At 35.1% G+C, this 23,434-nt stretch overlaps 2 protein-coding genes and 3 pseudogenes across 3 annotated transcripts; 4 read left to right on the forward strand and 1 right to left on the reverse strand.

The window, feature by feature from the left end:
• Positions 1 to 10,601, reverse strand: LOC111404206 (26S proteasome regulatory subunit RPN13-like). 2 transcript variants are annotated; one of them, XM_023032978.1, is made up of 14 exons: positions 10,222 to 10,601; positions 9,994 to 10,056; positions 3,415 to 3,507; positions 3,186 to 3,245; positions 2,995 to 3,033; positions 2,827 to 2,901; positions 2,673 to 2,739; positions 2,199 to 2,280; positions 1,723 to 1,838; positions 1,608 to 1,631; positions 1,013 to 1,107; positions 850 to 927; positions 703 to 757; positions 1 to 369 (listed from the first exon to the last, which is right to left on the reverse strand). In XM_023032978.1, the coding sequence occupies exons 2-14, from the start codon at positions 10,030 to 10,032 to the stop codon at positions 227 to 229; spliced, it is 966 nt and encodes a 321-aa protein (XP_022888746.1). In that variant the 5' UTR covers positions 10,033 to 10,056; positions 10,222 to 10,601; the 3' UTR covers positions 1 to 226. The 2 variants fall into 2 exon arrangements, with proteins under 2 accessions (XP_022888746.1, XP_022888747.1); XM_023032979.1 differs by having other exon boundaries at positions 9,994 to 10,049; positions 10,222 to 10,551.
• A 111-nt stretch (positions 10,602 to 10,712) lies between these two features.
• LOC111404786 (pollen receptor-like kinase 4) lies at positions 10,713 to 12,330 on the forward strand. The gene is made up of 2 exons (XM_023033544.1): positions 10,713 to 10,769; positions 11,682 to 12,330. Exons 1-2 carry the CDS (start codon positions 10,713 to 10,715, stop codon positions 12,201 to 12,203), a joined length of 579 nt encoding a protein of 192 aa, XP_022889312.1. The 3' UTR covers positions 12,204 to 12,330.
• Positions 12,331 to 13,117: 787 nt separating this feature from the next.
• Positions 13,118 to 15,532, forward strand: LOC111404787 (annotated as a pseudogene).
• A 23-nt stretch (positions 15,533 to 15,555) lies between these two features.
• On the forward strand, positions 15,556 to 16,524 carry LOC111404788 (annotated as a pseudogene).
• Positions 16,525 to 17,969: 1,445 nt separating this feature from the next.
• On the forward strand, positions 17,970 to 23,354 carry LOC111404789 (annotated as a pseudogene).
• Positions 23,355 to 23,434: the final 80 nt, after the last annotated feature.

The following is a 23,434-nucleotide window of genomic DNA, read 5'->3' on the forward strand; positions in this document are numbered from 1 at the left end:
TGAATCTGAAATCTTGGTGATTGAATAAAGAAAACAATTATACCACAAAGTATTACCGTCCACCAATCGATTTTACAACAAAGTACCTTTATCCACAGGTATGAGCACACGGATAAAATCAGATATACAGAAAGAAAACTTTTTGTAGCCAATTTCCATAGTTCCGTAAAAATGAGCACGAACCAGTATAATAAATGAGTAGAAACATGTTGAACTAGTTTCTGTACTACTGGCCTTCATCCATTGGATCACCACGGTTGCATGTCCGAGATCTTAGATCACTGCCCAATTGACCCGACTCGTCAGACTCGGATGCTTTGGAAACAGAATCTTCAAGTGCCTCAAGAAATGAAGGCACGGTGAACTTGTCTGCAATAAGGGAATATATTGAAATTAAATAAGAAAAATTTGGAAGCAGCAAGCATACAATGATCTTAGTGATGGAACTCCAAGTAAATGGACTTAGAGCACTAAATTATATTCATCGTCCACACGACAATGTTGTTAGCACGTTAGAAGTAATTATAGGGCGAGTGCAAGAATGTGGATATACAGAGATGTTCCTTCGTTAAGACTAGGGATATGAAGAAAGTTCACTCTCCAAAAGTAATGGAAAGGGCTCGAACGAAACTTTTGTGGGAAAGCTAGGGGTTGAAGCCGCAGTTATAACCCATGGATAAGATGGAAATCCTCATCACTTACATTTGGTTGGATCGATTCCGAACTGAGTGAGATCTACCTGTCCAGTTCGCAGCACCTATAGTAAAAAGGAATACATGCGATTAATCAACAAACACCAAAGAATATAGCCCAAAAGAAAGCCTCAATTTCTAGGTGTTGAAGCCTCACATATGTAAATGAATCTAATTGTTGGCGAAATGGAGGGCTTTGTAACAATTCTATAAACTCCTCAGAAGTCCATTGACCCTGCAACCTCGCAAGAATCTCATGTGTTGGAGGAGATATAAAGAATTGACAACTTCAAGGAAAAACATGAATGTCAAATTTTTACCTCGGGTAAGTATGACACCAATTGTTGTTCCAATGGTAGTTCATCAATAAGTGGTAATATAAACTCTGGCTTCAAAATATCACCTAATCCCAAGCCTAGAAAACCAGGAAGCTTTAACAATTTCCAGTAGAAAAGAAGTGATTGTCAAACCAACCCAAGTTGGATGGTGTAAGGTGAAATATCAGAGGAATGCAATGGATGAATAGAATCCTTATATCCATGGTTCCATTATGTTATGAACTTAGCGTGATATAAGATTGTGTAAATAAAAATTATCATAGCATGAATCGCAGAAATCCAGTGAGCACAAAAAATATTAGTAAACAAACAAGACTCCACAAAATTTGAGTAAACTTAAAATGTAAACATTATTAAAGCTCCAACATCTTGATGTTGCAGAAAATTTACCAGACCTTCAAAAATACATGTGTTGACATAGAACTATTACCAAGCCAAATCAAATAGATGCCAGACATGATCAACTACATTTTTATGCTACAAGGTCACTACAAGTGTAGTTGTGATATGGTAACCCATAGACCAACTTTACAAAAAGTTCAGTATTAATCAAGAATAATACAATGGATGTACGTACCTGCCTCTGGATCTACTGCTTCATCTATGTTAAAATAAAAAATATAACATTTTGTCAGCTGAGAACAAGTTTAAAACAAGAGTACACACAGCAGCCTGTTCTCAAAAGAGAGTACCTGAAGACCCAATGTTACTTAATATTCTCTGCAGATCCGCCAACTTTACAGGTCCAGAAGAGGTTACTTCACTAGTTCCTTCAGCACCCATGCTTGAACCCACCAAATTTCCAGCCCTATGAAAGTAGAAACAGCTAATTGATCACAGCATTCTTCATTGAGGTCTGTGGTGGTACTGGAACAATGTTTTTTCTTCTTCTTCATTACTTGATTAATTTATTGCTTTTCTTGGTTGGGTGTTCTAAGGTGAAGGGGAGAGGGAAATTGATTGAATCAGCAGGGAAGTATCTTCAGGTTTGTTCCCAATGTCATCTAAATTTTTAATCAAAATAAAAGGAAAATACAGAGTGAGGTATTCATAAATTATCATGAATACCGTGTTAACAGGTAAAATGCATTACAAGTTCGCTCTTGAAGATCTTATCCACGCTCACCATCATACAAGCATACAAGCTTCTCTATTTTGTCAATATTACCTTGATGAAATATCTTCTTCAACCATATCTTCTAAACTAGGTACAGGAACTGAAGCATCAGGCTCCTCTTCATCAGGTAACTCTAATAACCACCAAATCTTAAATTAGATCGAAGTTGATAGAAGAATGCCACAACAATAAAATATCAAAGAACTAAGAAATTAAATGATTATTACACTAACTCAAAATAATCTTGTACAGGTGACTGATGTATATTACATGTCAGGAATCTGCATTTGACGAACCTCCAAGTTTGGGTAGCGAGGAAACGGTAAATGATTTCTGATCTGTTACTATATATTTAGGGCAATATATATATTGTTCTATGCAACATGAGCTACTCAAAATCCACATTTAACTCAATTTCCCAACTTTTAAATTCTTCCAATGTTCATATAATGCAACAGGCAGCAGTAAGACGCGTGCAAAAAATGTAAAGCAGACTTTCTAAATTGTAGACAAGTTTTTGAGTACCTAAAGGCTGATTCAGGCACAAATTGACAGAGGTACATATCTGCGTATCACTTTCAGATTTGGGATCCTAGAACCAACAAAAGTAACAAGTGTTAGCATGATAGCATCTCAGATCATCTGCATATTGCCTAAAGACAAACATCATAGACCTGACCTGCATCCAAAAGAAGAACTTCCTGTCATCTGTATGAAACTTCAGGATGTAAACCCTTCCAGAAGATTGATTAACCTGAACAAAACAGATAAATCAAGAATCAACAGAACATATGAAGAAAAATATTTTTTTAACGACAATGGGCAAACAAGACCAAAAAAGTTGTACCTTTTCAAAAAAGGCTTCATCTGGGAAGACAATTTGATCCTGCATACAGCTTATGTTAAGAAATAAGTTGCAGCTAAATGAGAGTAGATAAGAGTAGTAATATCAGATGTAACAGAACCAAGATAAATGATAAACGGAAAAGAACAAGCGTCAGGTTTCCGTTGTCCTAATAAAGACATGAAACAGCATACATCTTCAACAACATTCACCGATCGATCCAGCCACTGAAAGTGGATTAGCCCTTCTTCTCCCTATCAAAGAGAGACAGTTCCAGTAAAAGGATGTGAATTCAACAATTATAATATGAAGTAAATCAAACCCAAACATAGGCAACTTGGAAAAATTTACGGAGAATACTCAAAAAATAAACATAAACACAAGGACAAAATTAACAGAGACAATTTCTGTAATCACTCATACCCTTCCTATTCGCACAAATCCTTTACGAGAATCAGGGACAACACGGTTTCCCTCCATAAGCATTTTCCCTGCACGAAACTCCAGCAATACTTCCTGTCCAATATAAGAACAGAATGTGATCTAATCACAGGTCCTAATAAAAGGAATAGAACAGAATCTATATGTTGAACAAATAAATGAGGATATAAGAACTTGACACGTAATCTTCATCTCAATGTTATTGAAGTAACTCAGGTAATAATATGAACTAAAGAAACCAACCCCACCCCCCAACAAACACACAAACCCCATACCAAAAACTGTTAAGAAAAATCCTATATCAGTGCTCCTACCAACGAGTAGCGAGCCAAATCTACCAAAACTTATATAGCCTGTTGCACAGTGTAAACAACAAAGAATGTCCAAGTAATAGGAAAAATTCTTCTCTATATGAGAAATAGGTGATCACGACTCTTGTAGTGAAGCACATATCAGAAGAAGATAGCTTGATAAGTCTTTGCACTTGCAACCACACGTGTCTTACCTCAAACCAAGTAAAGAATATAATTTTCAAAAGAGCAAGAGCTTCCACTTGAGGCGTACCTTGTATGAGGTGCTCATTAGAAACTCAAAATGATTACACTTCGGATTCTGTTTGACTAGGCTTAGGCCATGAACTTAATGTATGTTTGGTAAATCTTTTTGTAGATTATAATTTGTGGGTCCTATAGAAGTGTGGACAAAAGTTATGAGTCCTAGAAAATGTGTGAAGAGAGGTGATGTTTGACCTGCTTACAACCTTCAAAAGCTTTGCCAATCATGCACTTAGTGACACATGTGCCTATATTTATGTTTTGAGTTCCTTTATCTTGCCTTTTTTGGGTTATTTCTTTGCTAGCCTCAACTTTTTGATCTAGTTATCATAAACTAAAACATTTTAAGGATTTTTGGATTGTTTTATTCAAATCTCAACCCTGAAAAACTAAAAACAAAAAAAATGGAGATAAGAGAAGAGAATGATTGAAGAACCTGACCCAATCCAACACTCTAGTCCACAATTGACACGTGATCTGCCGAGTGAAGTTGCAACGTTTTATTGGCAGATAATGACTAGCAACACGCATATTGATTCTTCTTCTTTATATTTTACTTGTTTTTGCCACTGTTTATTTCTTTCTTCTGGCTGACTTATATTTCATTTCGAAGTCAAAGCCAAAAAAAATTATTAATAAATAAATAAAAAATATCCCAAATAGTGGGTTAATCGTTTCATTTCGTTTGGTTCCCAGTTGTGAATTAGTGGTCATGTTACATGACTACTGCTTCATGTATTTAAAAATTTTGTTTCTAGTTGCAAAAGAATTAACCTCGTTAAAAAGTTCTATTATGGATTTTTTAGATGGTTTTACGGTCTTTATAAGAAATAATTTTGTATTTTAAAAAGTTTTTAATTCATTTATTAGTATCTCTTCAAAGCATCTCAAGGCTTTTGTAGTTCCCCACAGAGGCAAAACATTTAATACCTGTAAAATTTCTTAGACACTGGTATCAAGTATTAACATTTAACTAAGTATACTCTAGCATAGTGAAGCAAATAAAAAAGGAAAATTTTAGCGTCAATGAGGAAAATAAGAAGTGTAATGTCTCAAATTTTTTACTACTAGTTAGATTCAAATTTAGGACTTAAGTGCACTATTATTAAAGTTTAATGACCTTACTGATTATTGATCTAGTCTAATGACCTTATTAGTTATTGACCAATAATTTAAGGGCCTAAGTAGAAAGTTATTTTGGAAGTTGAATGAAATCATACGTAAAACATATGTAAATATGCCAATTGATCTTGATTAAAGATGATTTATTGACCACATGCATTATTCACCCCCATATCAAGCCAATGTAAATGATTTGACTATGTAAATAAAGGAAGATTTGACCACATGCATTATTTACACCAAATTTTAAGCTATGGGAATTGATTTGAACATTTTCATGACATCAGACCATTTATGCATTGACCATGTCTAACATCTAGCTATTTCCTTTCACTTTTCTACGCATGGTTAAGAATTTACACTATAAATTGGAGACAAATCCAACACTAAACTAACCCTCATCGACTATTTACACACTCCCTTTCTACCTCTATAATTGTCCCTCCGCTTCCTCTCTCTCGTCATATTTATATTAAATATAGTCATACACTTATACAATCACACGTGAATAACCCACTCCACATGCGGCTCAAGGATCTCTTTCCAACAATAACTCCTTTTATCATTTTGAATTGTTCAGTGAAAAGGTAAATTGTGTTTTATGTTAATGGTGACTAATGTTTATGTATGTAATATTTCTACGTCTATGTTATGTTTGGTCCATATTACGTATATTTTATTAAGAATGGATCAGAATTTAGTAACGCTACGCACAAGAATTTAGCACCATATAAGTTCAGTTTAATTTTCGTCTCCGCCTATGCAAGTTATGAAATTTTCATAGAAATACATATATGAATTCATTATCTACCCACGCTTATTGAGAATTATTCTCACCTCATTATGTCTCTACTTTTCAGATAATTGACGACTGAGACGGTCAGCATGGATATGGCTTATCGTGTTAAAAGTTTCAATAACGAAATATTACGTTGTCAAACTATTATTATTTCGTTTGATTTTAAATATTTTAAGATATTTCTCGTTTGACATTAATTTATTAACCTTATTACATTATTTGAATTTTGATAAATGCTTTAATAATTTATATGATTGTGTTGAATATTCTTTAAATTAGTTTTAGTTTATGATTTAATGACACCCAAATCGTTTAAGGATTCGGGTCGCCACAAGAAGGGTTCACAAGTTATATCAACTGATGTCCCCAAATACGAAAATCTAATTCCATGCGAAGTACAAGGTTTGATCAGTAAGAATATTAACTTCAATAAGCTCAATTTGCCACCTCTATAATTAAAAGGCATAAAATCCAATTGAAGTGTTATTCACCAGGATGATCAATATAAAGGAGGAAAAAGAAAGAGAATATATTCATCAAACATCATCATTCCTCAAAAGCAAGGATGAAGGAAAGCGCTACAACCACTACCTTAGCCAAAGAAACTGTTTGGTACACAAGTTTTCAATGCCTAAACATCTTCGGACATAGCTAGATAGACCGGCTACTAAAAATCAACAAAAAATCTTTTTGACTATCAATTACTCCTACAAAAATGCCTCTTCGTCAGCTCATTTAAATTAGCACTCGGACAAGAAGAGGCAAATGCATATAATAAGCAAGCCTACTAAAAAGAGAGGATCTTAAATGCAATACAATTTGTCCAAGTTACTGCAAGAACCTTTACAAACATCTAGCTTCTTGGCTATTAAAATGATCACATAAGACGGTGGCCTATAATCATCTCTAAGTGGAATACTAAATTAAAAAATTATTATTATTGACCCAATCTATGGGAGATCTCACCGTAGACAGATTTGAACCATGCATGTTATTAATGGCAAGCTCAACCTGGAAGATATTAACCTCGGACCTGAGATTGACTCAAAATTATGATTGCAAAAAACCAAAAAAAAAAAAAAAAAAAAAATGTTGTTCCTAAACAAGTAACTACACCTGCGTGAAAGAAACATGTCATCTACAATCTGGATGAAAGAAATGCCATTATCCTCTAGCACTACCCACACACTGATGGTATCCATCACTTCCCTCCATAAGTATCCTCTCAATAAAATTGAATACTGAAGTAACTAAAAGAGGAAAAGAGGAGCATGCCTGAATTCTCTGAGTAGCCGAATAACATCTTTACAATTGTCTTCTGATAGACGATCTAAAAATGTACAGTTTAGCCTACGGCAGGTTTTCTCAAAATTGAGTATTATGGCTAACTACGTCTCTAACCACATGACGTCATCAACCACCTTATTACCAATAAAACTACATCAATATCTATCTCTAGGAGTGGGCATTTTTTCCCGGAACCGTTTAGAACCGGCCGGTTCGGTTCTGGTTCTTCTAAAAAATAATTTGATTTCGGGACAAATTATTAAGAACCGATCGGTTTCGGTCCGGTTCTTGGTTCTAGTATGGGAACCACGGGGAACCGAACGGTTCTCATAGAATTTTTTTTAGTGGGCATTTTTTTTCTTTTTTGGTAAAATATAAGACTTAACTCTCCAATTTGTCCCGAAACCAAATTGGTAATATATATGACTTACTCTTAAAGTGAAAAGAAACTTCCATCAAAGTAAAACAAAATAAAAAAAAAAAAAAAAATTGTAGTATAACAACATAAGCAAAAGGCAGTGACATATGGAAATGAAACGAATGTTTATGTATATAGTTCATATGTCACTTTTTAATTAAATAATTGAGAAAAATACTGAATTGTGATTACCTAAAGGCTCAAGAAAATGTTAAAAAGGGACCCTTCAGTTAGCATTTTTTCAGTAAAATACATGACTTACTCTCCAAACACTTTCATTTTGTTTTCATTTTGATGAAAGTTTGTTTAATCATTGAAGTACTAGATGGTTTATATAAGTTAATATTTGTTTGATAATAGTAACTTATATTATTTGCATATTGTTTTAAAATTTGTATACTTAGTTTTCTTTTAATCTTTGTATAATATGTTCGGTTCTTCTATATTTTTTTTAAAAGTATCACATTGGTAGTTTCTTTAGATTTTTTATTAGTAAACATTTTATTTTGACATCTTTATGTAAAGAACCGGATCAAACCGGAACCGATTGGTTCGGTTCCGGTTCGGTTCCATAGCTAACAATGGAACCAATGGTTCCATTTCTAAAATTCTCATTGGTATTCGGTTCGGTTCAGTTCCTTTTAGAACCGGACCGAACCGGACCGCGCCCACTCTTGTCTATCTCCCTTCCACTGAAAAAATCTGATAAGGGAAATAATACCATCAAGAACAAAGCCCATTCTATAAGAACCCTGGTAAAAAAAAAAAAAAAAAACTTTTATAATCATAAGATTAAGCCCCTGTTTGGCCCCATTTCCTAAAACTCAATATTTTCCACACTCATTTTCAACACATACTTCATGGGCCCCACAACTTTTACCAACTTTTCAACCACTCATTTCATCAACTTTTATCAAAATATACTAAAAATCTGTTTTTCCCCCAAACCAAACAGGGGATAATAGTGTGCCAAATTAATTCTCCTCACAACAGTTCAACCTTGTGTATAAAAGCCAAAGCAACGCAATATAATAGCCATCTCAAAAAACAACTTTCCTCCAATCTTCTTCAAAAGATCTCTCTAGCCAAAAAGCATGTCCGTCTATTCCTCCAAAAAATCATAGAGCAATAAAATCAATCCTCGGAAAATTCTTTCCACGGAATCTAGGGTTTTAATTAAAAAAGGCTCTCATATCTCTTCTCATAGTTGTCCAACTCTAATTGCCACTCAAAATCTATCAAGACACCACAGACCGAGTTCATGGTAGCTAATTGAATAACATCGAAGCCCCCACAAGGACTAGATAAATAGCTTAAATCACACAATCCCTTCTATAAACTAGACAATTTCCTCATGCTACTCAGCTATGTTGCATTGACAAGCAATTTGGACAAACCATGTAATTTTTCAAAAGTTTAGGATACAGACTCGTCGGGAACTTAAATTCATTAAAATTTTTACATTAACCTATTCTATCTTCATGTTTATACTTTTTAACTTTTAATAAAATCAATTCTTTTTCTAGTTTTGATTTTTGTTCGTGAAATATTTAAAATTAGTCGAGTAGCTAGTTGTTAGAGTAAAATAATTTAAACTAGATATTAGACTGATGGAGAAGAAAAAACAATTGTAGTATATACGACACAACACGTGTAAGATACGGACATAGACACACAACCAGTTTCCGTGCAATGCATCATAGTTACTTAGAGTTGAAAGTTGACCATGATCCCCAATGTCCCATGGACCGAAAACTTGATCAGATTGCACAGTAGACCGTTTCAACCCAATATTTAAACTAGCATTAATTCATCTCTTAGTGCAACAATTATCTTAAAGCAACATCATCTCTGATTAACCATGACTCTTTCCAACTCATCCCATTCATATCTACTGAAACTAACTCCAACCCTTTCTCATCAAAATGGGCCTACATTTATCTCTGTGTCAAAAAATTATTAAATGCAACTAGCAATATAAAGGAATAACATATGTTTTAATATACCCAGATTGTGAGCTCATAATATGCAACTTTATATAAGTAATGAACAGATTCTATGACAATCGAGCATGTATTCCATATTTTCCCCTAGGAGTTATATTTAACAAAGCAGATTAGGTCCAATAACATTTCGCACAGTACATTGACTCTTTTATGCTTGAGAATTTAAATAGTAAAAGCAAGCTATATAAGTGGAAAATACTCCTAGAAAAGGGATTTATGCTGGAATGTATCATATAAAAGAGATTCCAGCCATCGTATTGTATTCAAAGAACTGTTGACACAAGCATCAGATTCCTTTTTCCAACATTTGGAACTGCCCATGTATTATAAAAAAGATTTATTACATACATAATTTACATATATAAATAGTCGTACCTGAATTTGGGGAAAGGCCTCAGTTGTCGAAGTACCCATGAGTCAACTTTTTCCTTCTATTTCCTTCAACACAGATTATCAAAACCATAAAAAACAGTGCAAAATATATTTGAAAAAGTTAATATTGCCTTGTTACTAATTTGGTACAAAACCCTACTGCATTTCGTACATATAATCAAGGGATATACAGAAAAACGATTCAAGAATAAGACTACATGAGCATAATACCTTCGTCTGTGATGTGTATGGTGTGTATATATATGTGTAGGTAACGGTGTAGCTCTGGATTTTACAGAAAATAATAATAATAATAATAATAATAATAATATTGAATTTTTGAGAGAGATTTTCTAATGGAAAATTAGGGGTCGGTTGATTTTGGGTATGCAATCTTCAAAGGGGAAGTTCTGATTGTGAAATGGATTTAAATAAGTAGAGACGCAGAACCAGAATTTGAAGGCCGACTCCTCAAAACTGCAAGAATTGAAAGGTAGGGAGTTCAAACCCTAGCTTTCCCAAAATAAAAGGAATTACAATGACAAGCGTGAAAGAAATTGCTTTATTAAACCATTACATCCAAAAATGTTCATTTTTCCTTTTTGCCCAAGGAAAACACTAGTATCTATCCATTTAATTCATTAAAAGGACGATAATATTTTCTTGTATGCTTTAAAGAATAATGCTTGTGGTACATTTTGATATCCATTTTGGTGTTCAAAATGGACGCTCGGCGCCTCGGCCAATGCCGAGGCGCCTGCATTTTGATGTCCATTTTGGTATCCAAAATGGACACCCAACGCCTCGGTATTGGTCGAGGCGCCTGTGAACCCCGACGTGACAGGCGCCTCGACCAATGCCGAGGCGCCGAGCGTTCATTTTGGACACCAAAATAGACACCTTTTGTACCCATAGCACATTCCATGTTTTGAAACCCTTTCCTTTCTTGCATTATTAATTTATTAGCATCTAAGGATCGAAAAGTGTTGCTCGTCTACATGAAAATTAGATTTATGGTTCTCTATCTATGTGAATTATAATTAATTTACAAATTATTTTTGGTCATGTTTGCATCTTATACACTTAGACGTATTATTTACAATTTCCATGGACAACTTTCCATTATATATATATAAAAAGGATGGCAAAATGTTCGATCATCATCATGTCATGTCCTATCTCGTCCTATCTAGTGTTGCCCTAACTTGCATGAGACGGTGATTAATTAGAGAATCAAAATAGTTAAAAGGAACATGATCCCTTTCCGACCTTCCGAAAGTCCTGAACGGGGACGGCAAACGGGAAGTTCCACCCGACTCCATCTCGGCCTTTTACCATCCCAGTCTATATAACCCAAGTATATGTAAGAGAATTCAAAGGCCTACCACAAACTTCTCAAGCACTATTTCCTCATCCCATGCAGAGAGCAAAGAGATGACATTGTCAACTTGTTTTTACATCTTACCATTTGTCAAAATTTTGGACCTTCATTACACAGCACACTATTCTTGGCAACCTTTTGTGCCCCCGTGTCCCTTGCATGCCCACAAGATTTGATTTCATTTCTCCTGCATTCTCGATCTACCCCACATAACCTGTTAGTTCTCATTTCTAGGTGTCTCTCGACTGGGCGCACACCGTACCTCCACCACCACCACAGTGCTATGCCACGATGGTTGATGTAAACGAAGCCACTATTCTCTAGTTCTGAGCACTCTCATTGTCACCTCCTCCTACTCGTCATTATTTTCTTGCATCTTGTGTCCTCTTCAAGTAAGTCCGATGCAAAAATACTTCTCAATTTGATTAACAATGATGCATTATCCAATTGGGATCCCAGCAAACCATCATGCAATGGGGATAAAGAGAATTGGGAAGGTGTTCTTTGTGATCATGGTATTGTTTGGGGACTCAAGCTTGAGAATATAGGATTAAGGGGTAACATTGATGTTGATACACTATCCGAATTAACAAATTTGAGGGCAATTAGCTTGATGAACAATAATTTCGATGAATCGTTGCCAAATTTGGCAAAATTGGGTGCCCTGAAAACCATTTATTTGTCGAATAATAAGTTTTCCGAGAAAATTCCCGAAAACTTGTTTGATGCCACATTATCACTCAAGAAAATTCATTTGTCGCAAAATAAGTTCTCGGGTCAAATTCTGGTATCTCTTACGATATTGTTGAAGTTGATAGAGTTGATGTTTTAAGACAATGAGTTTGAAGGTTTAGTACTTGAATTTCGTTTTCAATGTATCTAACAATCAATTGGAGGGTGAAATACCCAATAACCTCAGATGAACGCTACAACATTTTACGGTCTGTTTTCTTAAATATATACATATACACGTCCCCTCGGGTTTATTTTTCTCATCCAAACCTAGCACGTGCATGATATTATAGTTCCTTAATACGAGTATTTGTGTTCTTGTTGTTATATTTAATTGGTAGTGTATGGAGTGGAATCGGGTTCTCATATATCGTATATGTAATTTAGATACCGAATTCACGCTTACCGTATTTGGCAGTTCAATTCACTGTATATGGTAGCTTACTGTATATGCCAGACAGCTCACCGTATTTGACAGCTTACCGTATGTGCCAGACAGCTTATCGTTTTTGCAACTTACCGTATATGCTGCCTACCTTATTTGCAGAAAGCTCATCATATTTGCACAAAATTTGCATAAAGTGTTTTTATTCATACACTAACTAAAACAACACAAATTTTTTCACTTACAAATAGAAATACCGTATATGTAAAATCTATTTTTCACACATATAACGAATTGAAAAAAAAAAAAAAACGTGTATTTTATATATATTTTTATTTTAGAAATCTATTTCTAATATAAATTTAACAAACAACATATAAGATGTGTAAATAGCTAAATAAATAAATCTACAAAAATAAAATACAAACTAAATAAATAGCAGATAAATTCTCAACCCGATGTCAGTGCGAACACAGTTTCCTTAAGACAAATTCGCTCCCTCACCGTGGTGCTAGAGGTTTAGTTTGAGCGTCTGTCTCCCAGGATACAACGGTAACCAGCAGAATCGGAGCACCACGGTTCTACTCCGGCCAACTGGGTGAGTGTTTGAACAATATCACCTTACTGGAATGGACACAGGAGGAGACGGAAGGAAAACAGAAAACAGAACTGAATCTGAGTTTAAACCGTTGGAAATTGCAGACGAAAATTTCAGTGTGTGAATTGCTGGATATTGAGTGAAATTATATAGACTGAATCTGACAATTAGTTTCTGCATTAATCATTGCAATTTTCGGAGTTACACTTCGGTTTCGACCATTGGAATTTTTGGAGTTTCAGACACTCAAAAGTCATTTGAAAAAACCACAAAAAAAATTGCAAAACGCAGACAATCCAAACTGGCCAGTTTTTGCTTCGTTCGGTCCGACATTCGTGTGCGCAGATCGCGCCCAAGTTCAAAGTCCTAAGGCTATTTCTGTCCGTGATTTGCACCCTCCCTGCACGTGCACGTGGAGAAAACATCTATTCTACACATGATCACACCATTTCAATGCATAGCCATATATAAAGTGGTATTGGCTTCCATGTTTTTCCTATGTGGAACAAAGTTAACTAAAGTTTTTCCCACCAACATAGACCATTTCCAATGGTCCACTTTAAACTCCAATTTATCATTCACCCGAACTTCATTTTTGATAAATAAATACATGACTTCGATGTTCTCGCAGAGGAGAACACATATCAACTTTGATATTCCAAATTGGACTAACGGGTCCCATCGAAAATTGTGCCAAATTGAGCAGCTCACTCATTTTTTCCAACAGTTCCAACATTATCATTTGAAACTGTAGCTTTAACTAGTTTCCTTTGTGCTAACAGGCAACAAAGATATGTGCGGCGCTCCATTAAAATCAAGTTCTTCCCCAACAAAACTTTCTGTTGGAACACTAATTGTAATCTTCGTAATCCTTTCCCGACATAAACAAACATTAGGACGAGAAGAGGCGACTCTTTCCCTGGTGCAAAGGAAGCTAACCTCGGTTGTCGATTTAGACAAAATGGAACAAGGGTCATCATCACCAGAAAACTCTACAAGCAGCAAGAAATCTGACCAGAATGTGAAGCTCACTTTCTTGAAGGAAGATCTAGAACATTTCGACATGACATCTCTGCTAAAGTCCTCAGTAGAGATATTAGGAAACAGAGTTTTTGGGTCGTCTTACAAAGCCGCACTTAATGTTGACCAGGTTATAGTTGTGAAAAGATTTAGGCATATGAATAGTATTGGAAAAACAGATTTCCATGAGCATATGAGAAGCTTAGGCAGGTTGAGCCACTAGAATCTGCTTTTGATTGTCGCTTTCTATTATCGGAAAGAGTAGAAGCTCTTGGTTTTCGATTATGTTGAAAATTTTAGCCTAGCTTTCCATCTCCATGGTATTTTGAGACTTCTCACCGTCGAAGATAAAATGTAAATAGTAAACACATGAGCCCTCTCTAAGAGTTTAAGCGGTTAAACTAAGTGGTTCATGTTTGCTACTAAGGAAAAAATGAATTCCACTTAACTCATGAGGAGGCAGGTTGAAAATAAAATTTAAATGATATATATGTAGCCCTCTGTAAGAGCTTAAACTGTTAGATGAAGTGGTTTAACAATTACATTGTTATTTGTCATGCATGCATCTAAGGTACGTGATCACATTTTGCAAATCTTAGTACGTAACAAATTTTTCTCTCGACTCTGGATTGGACTGGATTAAGGAAGAGTCATTTAACATGTCTGTTGATCTCTTCTATCCCGTAAAATCCAACGTACTAAATGTGTCATAAATGTACTTCATCTTGACTTCCATTAGTCTAACTAATGAGTTTTTGTTCTAGGTAATCGAACTCGTGGCCATCCACCCCTCGACTGGCCACCATGGTTGAACATTATCAAAGGAGTATCTAAAGGCCTTTTGTGCCTCCACAATGAACTCCCAAGCCTGATGGCATCACATGGTCACTTAAAGTCCTCAAATGTGCTTCTTGACAAATCTTACAACCCCCTTCTCACAGACTATGCATTGATTCCAGTAGTCAATCAACAACATGCACAGGACCACATAACAGCATACAAATCACCCGAATACATGCAGAGTCAACAGACCATGCGAAAAACCGACGTGTGGACACTTGGAATACTAATTCTCGAGATCCTCAGAGGGAAAATCCCATCAAACTTCTTGCAACAAGGCAAGGAAAGCGAAGCCGATTCGGTGACGTGGGTTGAGTCCTGACTAGCCAGGGACGACAGCAGCGATTATAACATGGAAAAAGTGTTCGATAAAGACATAGCAGGAACCAAAAATAGCGAAGGCGAAATGATAAAGCTATTGAAGATTGGATTACATTGTTGCGAAGCGGATTTGGATTCGAGGTGGGATATAAAAAAAGTCGTTGAAAAGATTGAGGAAGTTAAGGAGAAGGATGCAGATGATGATTTTTATTCTTCCTATACAAGTGAATGTGATATGATGTCTTCAAGAGGATTGTCTGATGATTTCTTATTTAACAATATTGTTGAAACTCAAATGTGCTTCTTGACAAATCTTACAACCCCCTTCTCACAGACTATGCATTGATTCCAGTAGTCAATCAACAACATGCACAGGACCACATAACAGCATACAAATCACCCGAATACATGCAGAGTCAACAGACCATGCGAAAAACCGACGTGTGGACACTTGGAATACTAATTCTCGAGATCCTCACAGGGAAAATCCCATCAAACTTCTTGCAACAAGCAAGGAAAGCAAAGCCGATTTGGTGACGTGGGTCGAGTCCTGACTAGCCAGGGACGACAGCAGCGATTATAACATGGACAAAGTGTTCGATAAAGACATAGCAGGAACCAAAAATAGCGAAGGCGAAATGATAAAGCTATTGAAGATTGGATTACATTGTTGCGAAGCGGATTTGGATTCGAGGTGGGATATAAAAAAGGTCGTTGAAAAGATTGAGGAAGTTAAGGAGAAGGATGCAGATGATGATTTTTATTCTTCCTATACAAGTGAATGTGATATGATGTCTTCAAGAGGATTGTCTGATGATTTCTTATTTAACAATACTGTTGAAATTAATAGGAAAGAATTTCTACATTTGTTTCCTTTAATTATAATTGGAATGATCATGATATATCTTCATTGGAATTATAATCTGCATTCAATAATCTGGTACTGTTTAAATTTCTTGATTTAGTGATACTTGTGATCACCTTTATTTCACTAATTTTATCGAGGCTCGAGGTTGTCTCCTAAAACCTGAAAAACACTAAAAAAATAAATAGAAACTTGCTGAAAATACTAGCATACATGGGTTTGGTACTGCACAGGGTATACTCCCACTCTTCAATAATTTCGAATTATTTTCTTGAAACTCATCATAACGAGGAACATTGTTTGACATCTATAATTATACACTCCTTGACCCGTTACCAAGAATTGCTTGTTACAATATTCAAATTTTTGCTTACTAAATTCAGATTGATTAAATTATTTACAGAGAAACAAAAAGTTTTTTAAATACAATAAGAACTATCTACAAAAATATCTTTTTGATTGTTTACTGTCAAAAATTGACAATAAAAAAATAGCAGCTTAAAGCTTTTCAACGAGGGTATTTTACAGAATTAGATATGTTAGATTAAGTGTGATCAATTTTACTTTTAAGTGATTTGTATTTGTCAAACGTGTTTTACTTAAAAAAGTTGATTTTTTATTAGTTTTGGTAAAAGGGCTGATTTTTAAAAGTCTAGCAAGGTTTAGTACTTATATGGTAACTCAAAATTTTTTTATTCAAGAGATAATAGAAAGAAATAAAATACGATCAAAACTTATTTCACGATCTATGTAATGATTTGAGTGAAAAGTTCGATTTGATCCAAACATGAGACACGTTATATTTTCATTTGTGCTCATGATATGAAGAATCAAGTAAGTGAAGTGGTGAAATATTGTTAAGAAATTATACATAAATAATTTCACAGTATTGAAATTACAATTATATTGGCTACTACTCAAATATTTTCGTTTAGTTTTATTGAAAATTTGATTCATCTAAATATTAGAACATATTATTGAAAGTTCTTAAAAATAATGGATTACAAAATGAGCCATTCCCGTCCTTTCTCACTCAATTCATGTGATTTATGTTTTTAAATTTAAAAAAATAAAAAAATAAAACACATATAAACACACAAAAATAAAATATTTTAATTCCTGCTCCGCTCCTATCCCTTTTATACCCATTACAAATTTTGTTTTCGATGAATCTCCTATATTCAAATTTTCATATAAAAAATTAAAATTGTACCATAGAATCATGATCTAATTATCAAAGTCAAGTAGGCCAAAATGACAACAAATGCGAAGACCTGGATGATTTTTGACAACATATAGCCCACATTTGTAGGAAAAACAATGAACCTAACAAGCTTTTGAAAAAAAAATATTTATCTAAATTTTATGAATAACAAAGAATCTGTCAAATCTCCAATTCAAATGCCTCTAAAACATTGGAGATATTTCTTAAATGAAGGAAAAATTAATCTTCTAAATCAAGAAATTGAGCTAATGATCATAATAATAAACCCCAAAGACACATGCTAATGTTTTGGTATCGTGTCTTCATGCAAAATTACGCATGAGTTTCTTTGGATCGCATGTGTTAAACATGAGTCAATAATAAACATGTTAGACTTCGACACATTTTAGATTCTTGTTTTTCCAATTATGTTGGGGGTTGGGGTGGCCTAATATGGACATTAGTGTTCGTGAAAGTTGTGCTTTTAATTGTCATTCAACATGCTCATGTGAAAATTTAAATGTGAAAATCTCATGGAATACTCAACTTGCCTGATGAACACATTAATGTAGTTGATAATCAAATCTGTAAAATCCTTCATTGTATCTGCCAACACTTTTGTGGTATTGAACCATGCACATATGGCTTCGTGCATATTCCTCCTTCAAACTCTCATCAACATATCTATTCTCTATTGATTTAGTGGGAAGTCGCATTGCTTTTTCGGACAGTGATGACATACAATCATATAAGGCCAGCCAAATTGATAGTCAAACCAAGGAATTGTTCCTTCCCTTCCATTGTTTCTGCACCCGTAAGGATGTAAGTACTATCGACTTTCTCAAAGTTGTACTCTTTGATTTTGTCTGTAAATGATCAGATGCTTCCCCTATCATTTGATAAAAAGAATAGATTTCACTTAGTTATATTACTCGGGAAAGTTTGAGAGTAAATTTGCTACGGATACAAGTTAATGAAGTCTGACTTGAAGACATTAACGTTGCAAAAGCCCTTTGCGAGTATGTTAAGCACAACTTGATCACAAATTTGGTGATGGCCGCGACTTCAAGGGGTGGCTTTGCTAGGTAATTACCTGTTTGAGTTTATGAGCATTGTCACTATCAAAAATGAAGAAAATACTTTATAAATTTCTGGCACAGAAGATTCAAGAGTGCAGATTTAACGATCTGCATTTCCGAGGAAACACTTGAATTCTGCAATGTTTACATCATCTCTAAAGGGAAAATATCCTCCATCAGATCTGCCACCACTACAGCCCTGAATCAATCTCCTCACCCCGTGCAGAATCAAACTAACCCTCTTCCTGTTCCAATGGATGGACATTTCTCCTGAGGCACTTAACATGATTTATTTGTTTAATCTCTTTTATCCATTTGTTTACCCAGATTTGATGTTGCAAAAGAAAACTAAGTTTCTCTATCTCAAAAGGTAATTCTGCCGACAGGCCAGAATTTGTACCTAGATCCTCAGTTGATGATACTGATTCAATAAAGTAAGACACTGACACATTTACACAGACACGGATTCAGTATGCATTATAGACTTCCAACATGTTGCTTTATGCCAAAGCCATTTGAATTGTCATTTTTGGTTGTTTGTAAACAATATATCCATGAAAACAAAGAAAAAAAATCAACAAACAATTTATTTTTCAGTTGAAGTAACGTAAAAGCAATGGAACTTGCAATTGTGGAACTGATAAACACTTCTACTTATGCAAATCATCGTTTACTAGAGGGAAAACATCAAACAGTTCATATGGAGAATGCACAATCGTAGATTTTGATATATCCTTTGTGAGTTCTAGTAGACCACGCATTGATAGCATAATCCCGTCATTTGACAACAAGGATATGAATTTTGGCTCTCGTCTTTCAAGCAACTCCGATAAAGATCGAGTAAGTTTTGGATCTTTATTCTCTGGAGCTAGGTCATCTGATGTCAATAGTTTTGGAATCTTCTCGTTCGGCTTACAGGAAAGTGGAATTTTTTCATGGTTAGGAAAGCACATAAAGACCACAACAAAAAATTGTTAAAATGGAGACAATATAAAATCATAAAAATCATTAATATCATCCGCAATAGTATAGATCATTGGCTTTTTTCATTCATTTCAAGGTTTATCTTGGGATCAAACACAATGCACAAGATTTTCTTCGAGTTTAAATGTTAAAGAATATATTACAAGCTATCTCCTCCCAACTATCTAAGCTTTCCCCAGAAACTCAATGGTCTTGAAAGTTGAAATGCTTGAAAACTTGATGCAGCGGTACCTACAACTATGAAATAGAGACACTCTTACTAGAGTGGCATGTCCATGATCGACACGTGTCTTATCGTGTTGGACATTGACTCTCCTTGAGCACTCCAGGATATATGACCGACAAGCTACATGTTGTGTTTTAATATATATATATATATATTTATTTATTTATTTATTTATTTATTTATTTATTTATTTTTTTTTAAATCTTCGATGCTCGTATACTTTAAGGACACTCATTGTGCAAATGTTTTCCATGCCATTTATCCTATATTAAAAAGTGAAAAATAAAATATTATATATAAATGTAAAGTTTAACATAATTTTAAAATCAGTGTAGCCATGTTCGTGTCCATCTTTTCTAAACAATCATGTGTGGTGCTTGTGTCCATGTTCAAGTTCGTGGCTGTGCCCGTGCTTTTTAGACATCCATCATTCTTGCTGTGTGTGAAGAATTCATGTAAGAATACTTGATATTTATCATTACCGACTACTGAGCACTCATACAAAAGTATTTTTTGTAAATTAGGATAAAGTAAAAGCAGAAATGAGAAAGCTCAAGCAGGAGCTCAAATAGACGATGGACATGTACGGCTCAGCCTGCAAGGAAGCACTCACAACAAAACAGAAAGTAAGTTTTAAAGCTTTTAAGATTCCACTTCTAAGAGAATATCATCTATGACTGCACTAATGGAATACTGAATAAGATCAAATCAGAAACTTATCAAATGTATTGGTCATAAGTTGAACATAAACAGAAGAGTTTGAAAACTCTTACTTAGGCAATGGAACTTTACCATAGTAAAGTAGAAGAGCAACGAAGACTAGAGGAGGTGCGAATAGATGAGGAAGAAGCATTAGCAATTGCAGAGAAAGAAAAGGCAAAATGCATGGCAGCTATTGAGATCGCTGACACAGCTAACAGGATAGTTGAACTTGAAGCATAGAAAAGAATCAATGTTGAGACGAAAGCAATAAGAGAAGCAGAGAAGAAGAAGAATGTGCGGGATAAGCTAGCACAAAGTGACGTTAGATATCATAAATACTTGATAGGGGAGATAGAAACCGCAACAAATTACTTTTTAGAATCTCGCAAAATTGGGAAAGGTGGATATGGGCAAGTCTACAAATGTTACCTAGATCATACATAAGTTGCAATTAAGGTTCTACGTTCTGATGCAGCTCGAGGAAAATCTCAATTTCAGCAAGAGATGCGAAACCTCCCTAATATTCAATTTAACTGAGAAATTTGAATCCTAATTTTCCAATATGACCTTAGCAACATATGGTAAAAGGGTGACCGATAACAAAATAAGTTCACAACTACATAATACATCTCATAGAATTCCATTTTCTTTTCCATACATAGATATCAAGTTAAACTAACAGAACATTTTCTTTTCCATACATAGAAATCAAGTTAAACTAACAGAAGTAGAGGACCATATATTTTCTGTAACTAAAGTACACAAATTCCATGTCACTTGCAAGCAAATTCAAGAAAACTAGAATCTTATCCAATGAAAATAGTTCCAATTGCAAAAATGAAATGGGTATCATAATGCTAGTATATTGCTTAAAACTACCTCTCATGTTTTTGGGCAATGTAATGCAGATTGAAGTTCTAAGTTGCATTCAACATCCAAACATGGTTATCCTCATTGGAGCATGCCTCGAGTATGGTTGCCCCTAGTATATGAATACATGGCAAATGGGAACTTAGATGATTGTCTCTTTCGACGAGGAAACACTCCAGTACTACCTTGGCAACACAGGTTCCGAATTGCTATAGAAATTGACACATGACTCATTTTCCTCCACAGGCCAAACCAGAACCACTAATACACAGAGACCTTAAGACAGACAATATTTTGCTTGATCGTAACTTTGTAAGCAAGATCATTGATTTTGGGTTAGCTGGGCTTGTCCCTCCCTCAGTTAAGGATGACAATTTGAATCGTTAAAATCGAAAGCATGGTTAACCGAACCGAACGGGGCTGAAAAACCGAACCGATGGTGCAATGAGGCGGATACGGTATTTGATTTTAATGAGCCGATTTGGGACGGTGCGGGTATGGTATTTACACCGTCACCCCGAACTGAATCGATTACCCGTTAAAAATATTTTTTCTATCTAAATAGTAATCCGGCGCAAAACATGTATTAAAAAAAAAAAAAATCTAATTTTGCAAACTCCACAGGGGCATTTTTTCTTCCTTTTTGCAATTACTCATGACAGTTATCAACTAACTCACTCTTGAAGCGAACTCAATCAACGATTTCAGTTTCAAAAAACTTATTCTCTTATGATAAATCTGATTATTTGATTAGTTTTAGGCATCTAGATTGGCTTGAAATTAAGTATACATAGTTTTTGTTTTTCTTGATTTTGTCACCAGTTACCTAAACATCACCCTTGGTACCATAAATTGCTGCCTTCTTACAGATGTACCCTCTATCAGTCCTCTGTACAATTTTGATATGGTAAATGATCAACGATGCAAATTGTTTAAAGTGCTCCAATATAATTCACTCGACTATCAATTGATAACCATCAGGTGTGACTTTTTTCATAAATTATTTTTTTCAATTTGACAACTGGACTTATGAAAAATAATTTATTTTCATGATTATTAACCTCCTCGAATCAAGCAAAATCGAGATACGAACTGAACCGAACCGAATCAAAACAGACTTATGTGGTTATGGTGCAATTATGATATAGTAAAAAAATTGGCGGTTCGGTGATGGTTTTAGTCTAACTGACCCCAAACCGAACCGTTGCCAACCCTACCCTCAGTTGTTGACTCTGTTACACAATATCGCATGACTTCAGCGATAGGAACTTTCTGCTATATAGATCTTGAATATCAACAGACAGGCATGCTTGGTATAAAGCTTGACATTTACTCACTTAGAGTTATGCTTTTTCAAATAATAACAGCCAAGTTTCCAATGGGTTTGACTCATCATGTTAAGAGAGCCATTGAGAAGGGGACTTTCGTTGAGATGCTCGACCCTGAAGTTCTTGATTAGCAAGTAGAATAGGCCTTGAAATTTGCTAAAGTAGCACTTAGGTGCAGAGAATTGAGGCATAAAGATAGACCAGACCTTGGCAGTGTGATATTACCCGAACTAAACTGATGTAGAATAACTCAGTAAACATAATAAGAAGAGAAGAGAGGAGAAGAAGAAGGCAGAGAGGGAAGAGGAGAACACAGAGACGGGGAAGAGGGGGGAGATGGCTGCAAAACCAATTCTTTATTTTATCAAATTCATCAATCCCAAATAACAATGTAAGATAGGTTTAAATACTGGAAAAATAATGTAAACCTAGGGCCAAGCCCATACACAAGTCCATAAAATTAAATAACCTAACTTCCAACTAAAATAATTAAAATTGCTAAACTTAATTAAAATTGGATGTCCTCATCAATTCCCCCGGGGGGGGAGAGAAAAACTCGACCCTGTCGAGTGGCTATAACACCATAGGCATCCGTCAATCTCCCAACCATAAGCTGAGTGGCTGGGCAAGTTTCTTCCTGCGTCTGTAGAAATGCGTCAGTGGCGGTCTGAACCTGGTGTCCCCATCAACTCCCCTCGGATGGATAGGAGGCGCTCTGGGCCAAGGAAGATCCTGCTGACTCCGATAAAGCTCTAGCAAATCTGGATCCAAATGCTGTAGTGTCTCCCTGGAGATCCATGCACAATCAGAATCTGGTCGACCAACCCAACGAACAAGGAAGCGCTGAACCTCTCCATCATTAGTGAACACAGTTTCTTCATCTAAAATAGCATCAATTTTATCTGTGTG

The sequence above is a fragment of the Olea europaea genome, chromosome 11, assembly GCF_002742605.1.
Source record: "Olea europaea var. sylvestris chromosome 11, O_europaea_v1, whole genome shotgun sequence".
Classification (NCBI taxonomy): domain Eukaryota; kingdom Viridiplantae; phylum Streptophyta; class Magnoliopsida; order Lamiales; family Oleaceae; genus Olea; species Olea europaea.

Excerpts from the sequence above, each read along its gene's own strand:
- LOC111404206 (XM_023032978.1), bottom strand. The coding sequence starts at position 10,032 with ATGGGTACTTCGACAACTGAGGCCTTTCCCCAAATTCAG. Across the intron at positions 2,281-2,672 it reads GTGCCTGAATCAGCCTTTAG|AGTTACCTGATGAAGAGGAG; the intron begins GTACTCAAAAAC and ends GGTGGTTATTAG. Across the intron at positions 370-702 it reads CGGAATCGATCCAACCAAAT|ACAAGTTCACCGTGCCTTCA; the intron begins GTAAGTGATGAG and ends CCCTTATTGCAG.
- LOC111404786 (XM_023033544.1), top strand. The coding sequence starts at position 10,713 with ATGGACGCTCGGCGCCTCGGCCAATGCCGAGGCGCCTGCATTTTGATG. Across the intron at positions 10,770-11,681 it reads GCATTTTGATGTCCATTTTG|CCACTATTCTCTAGTTCTGA; the intron begins GTATCCAAAATG and ends ATGTAAACGAAG.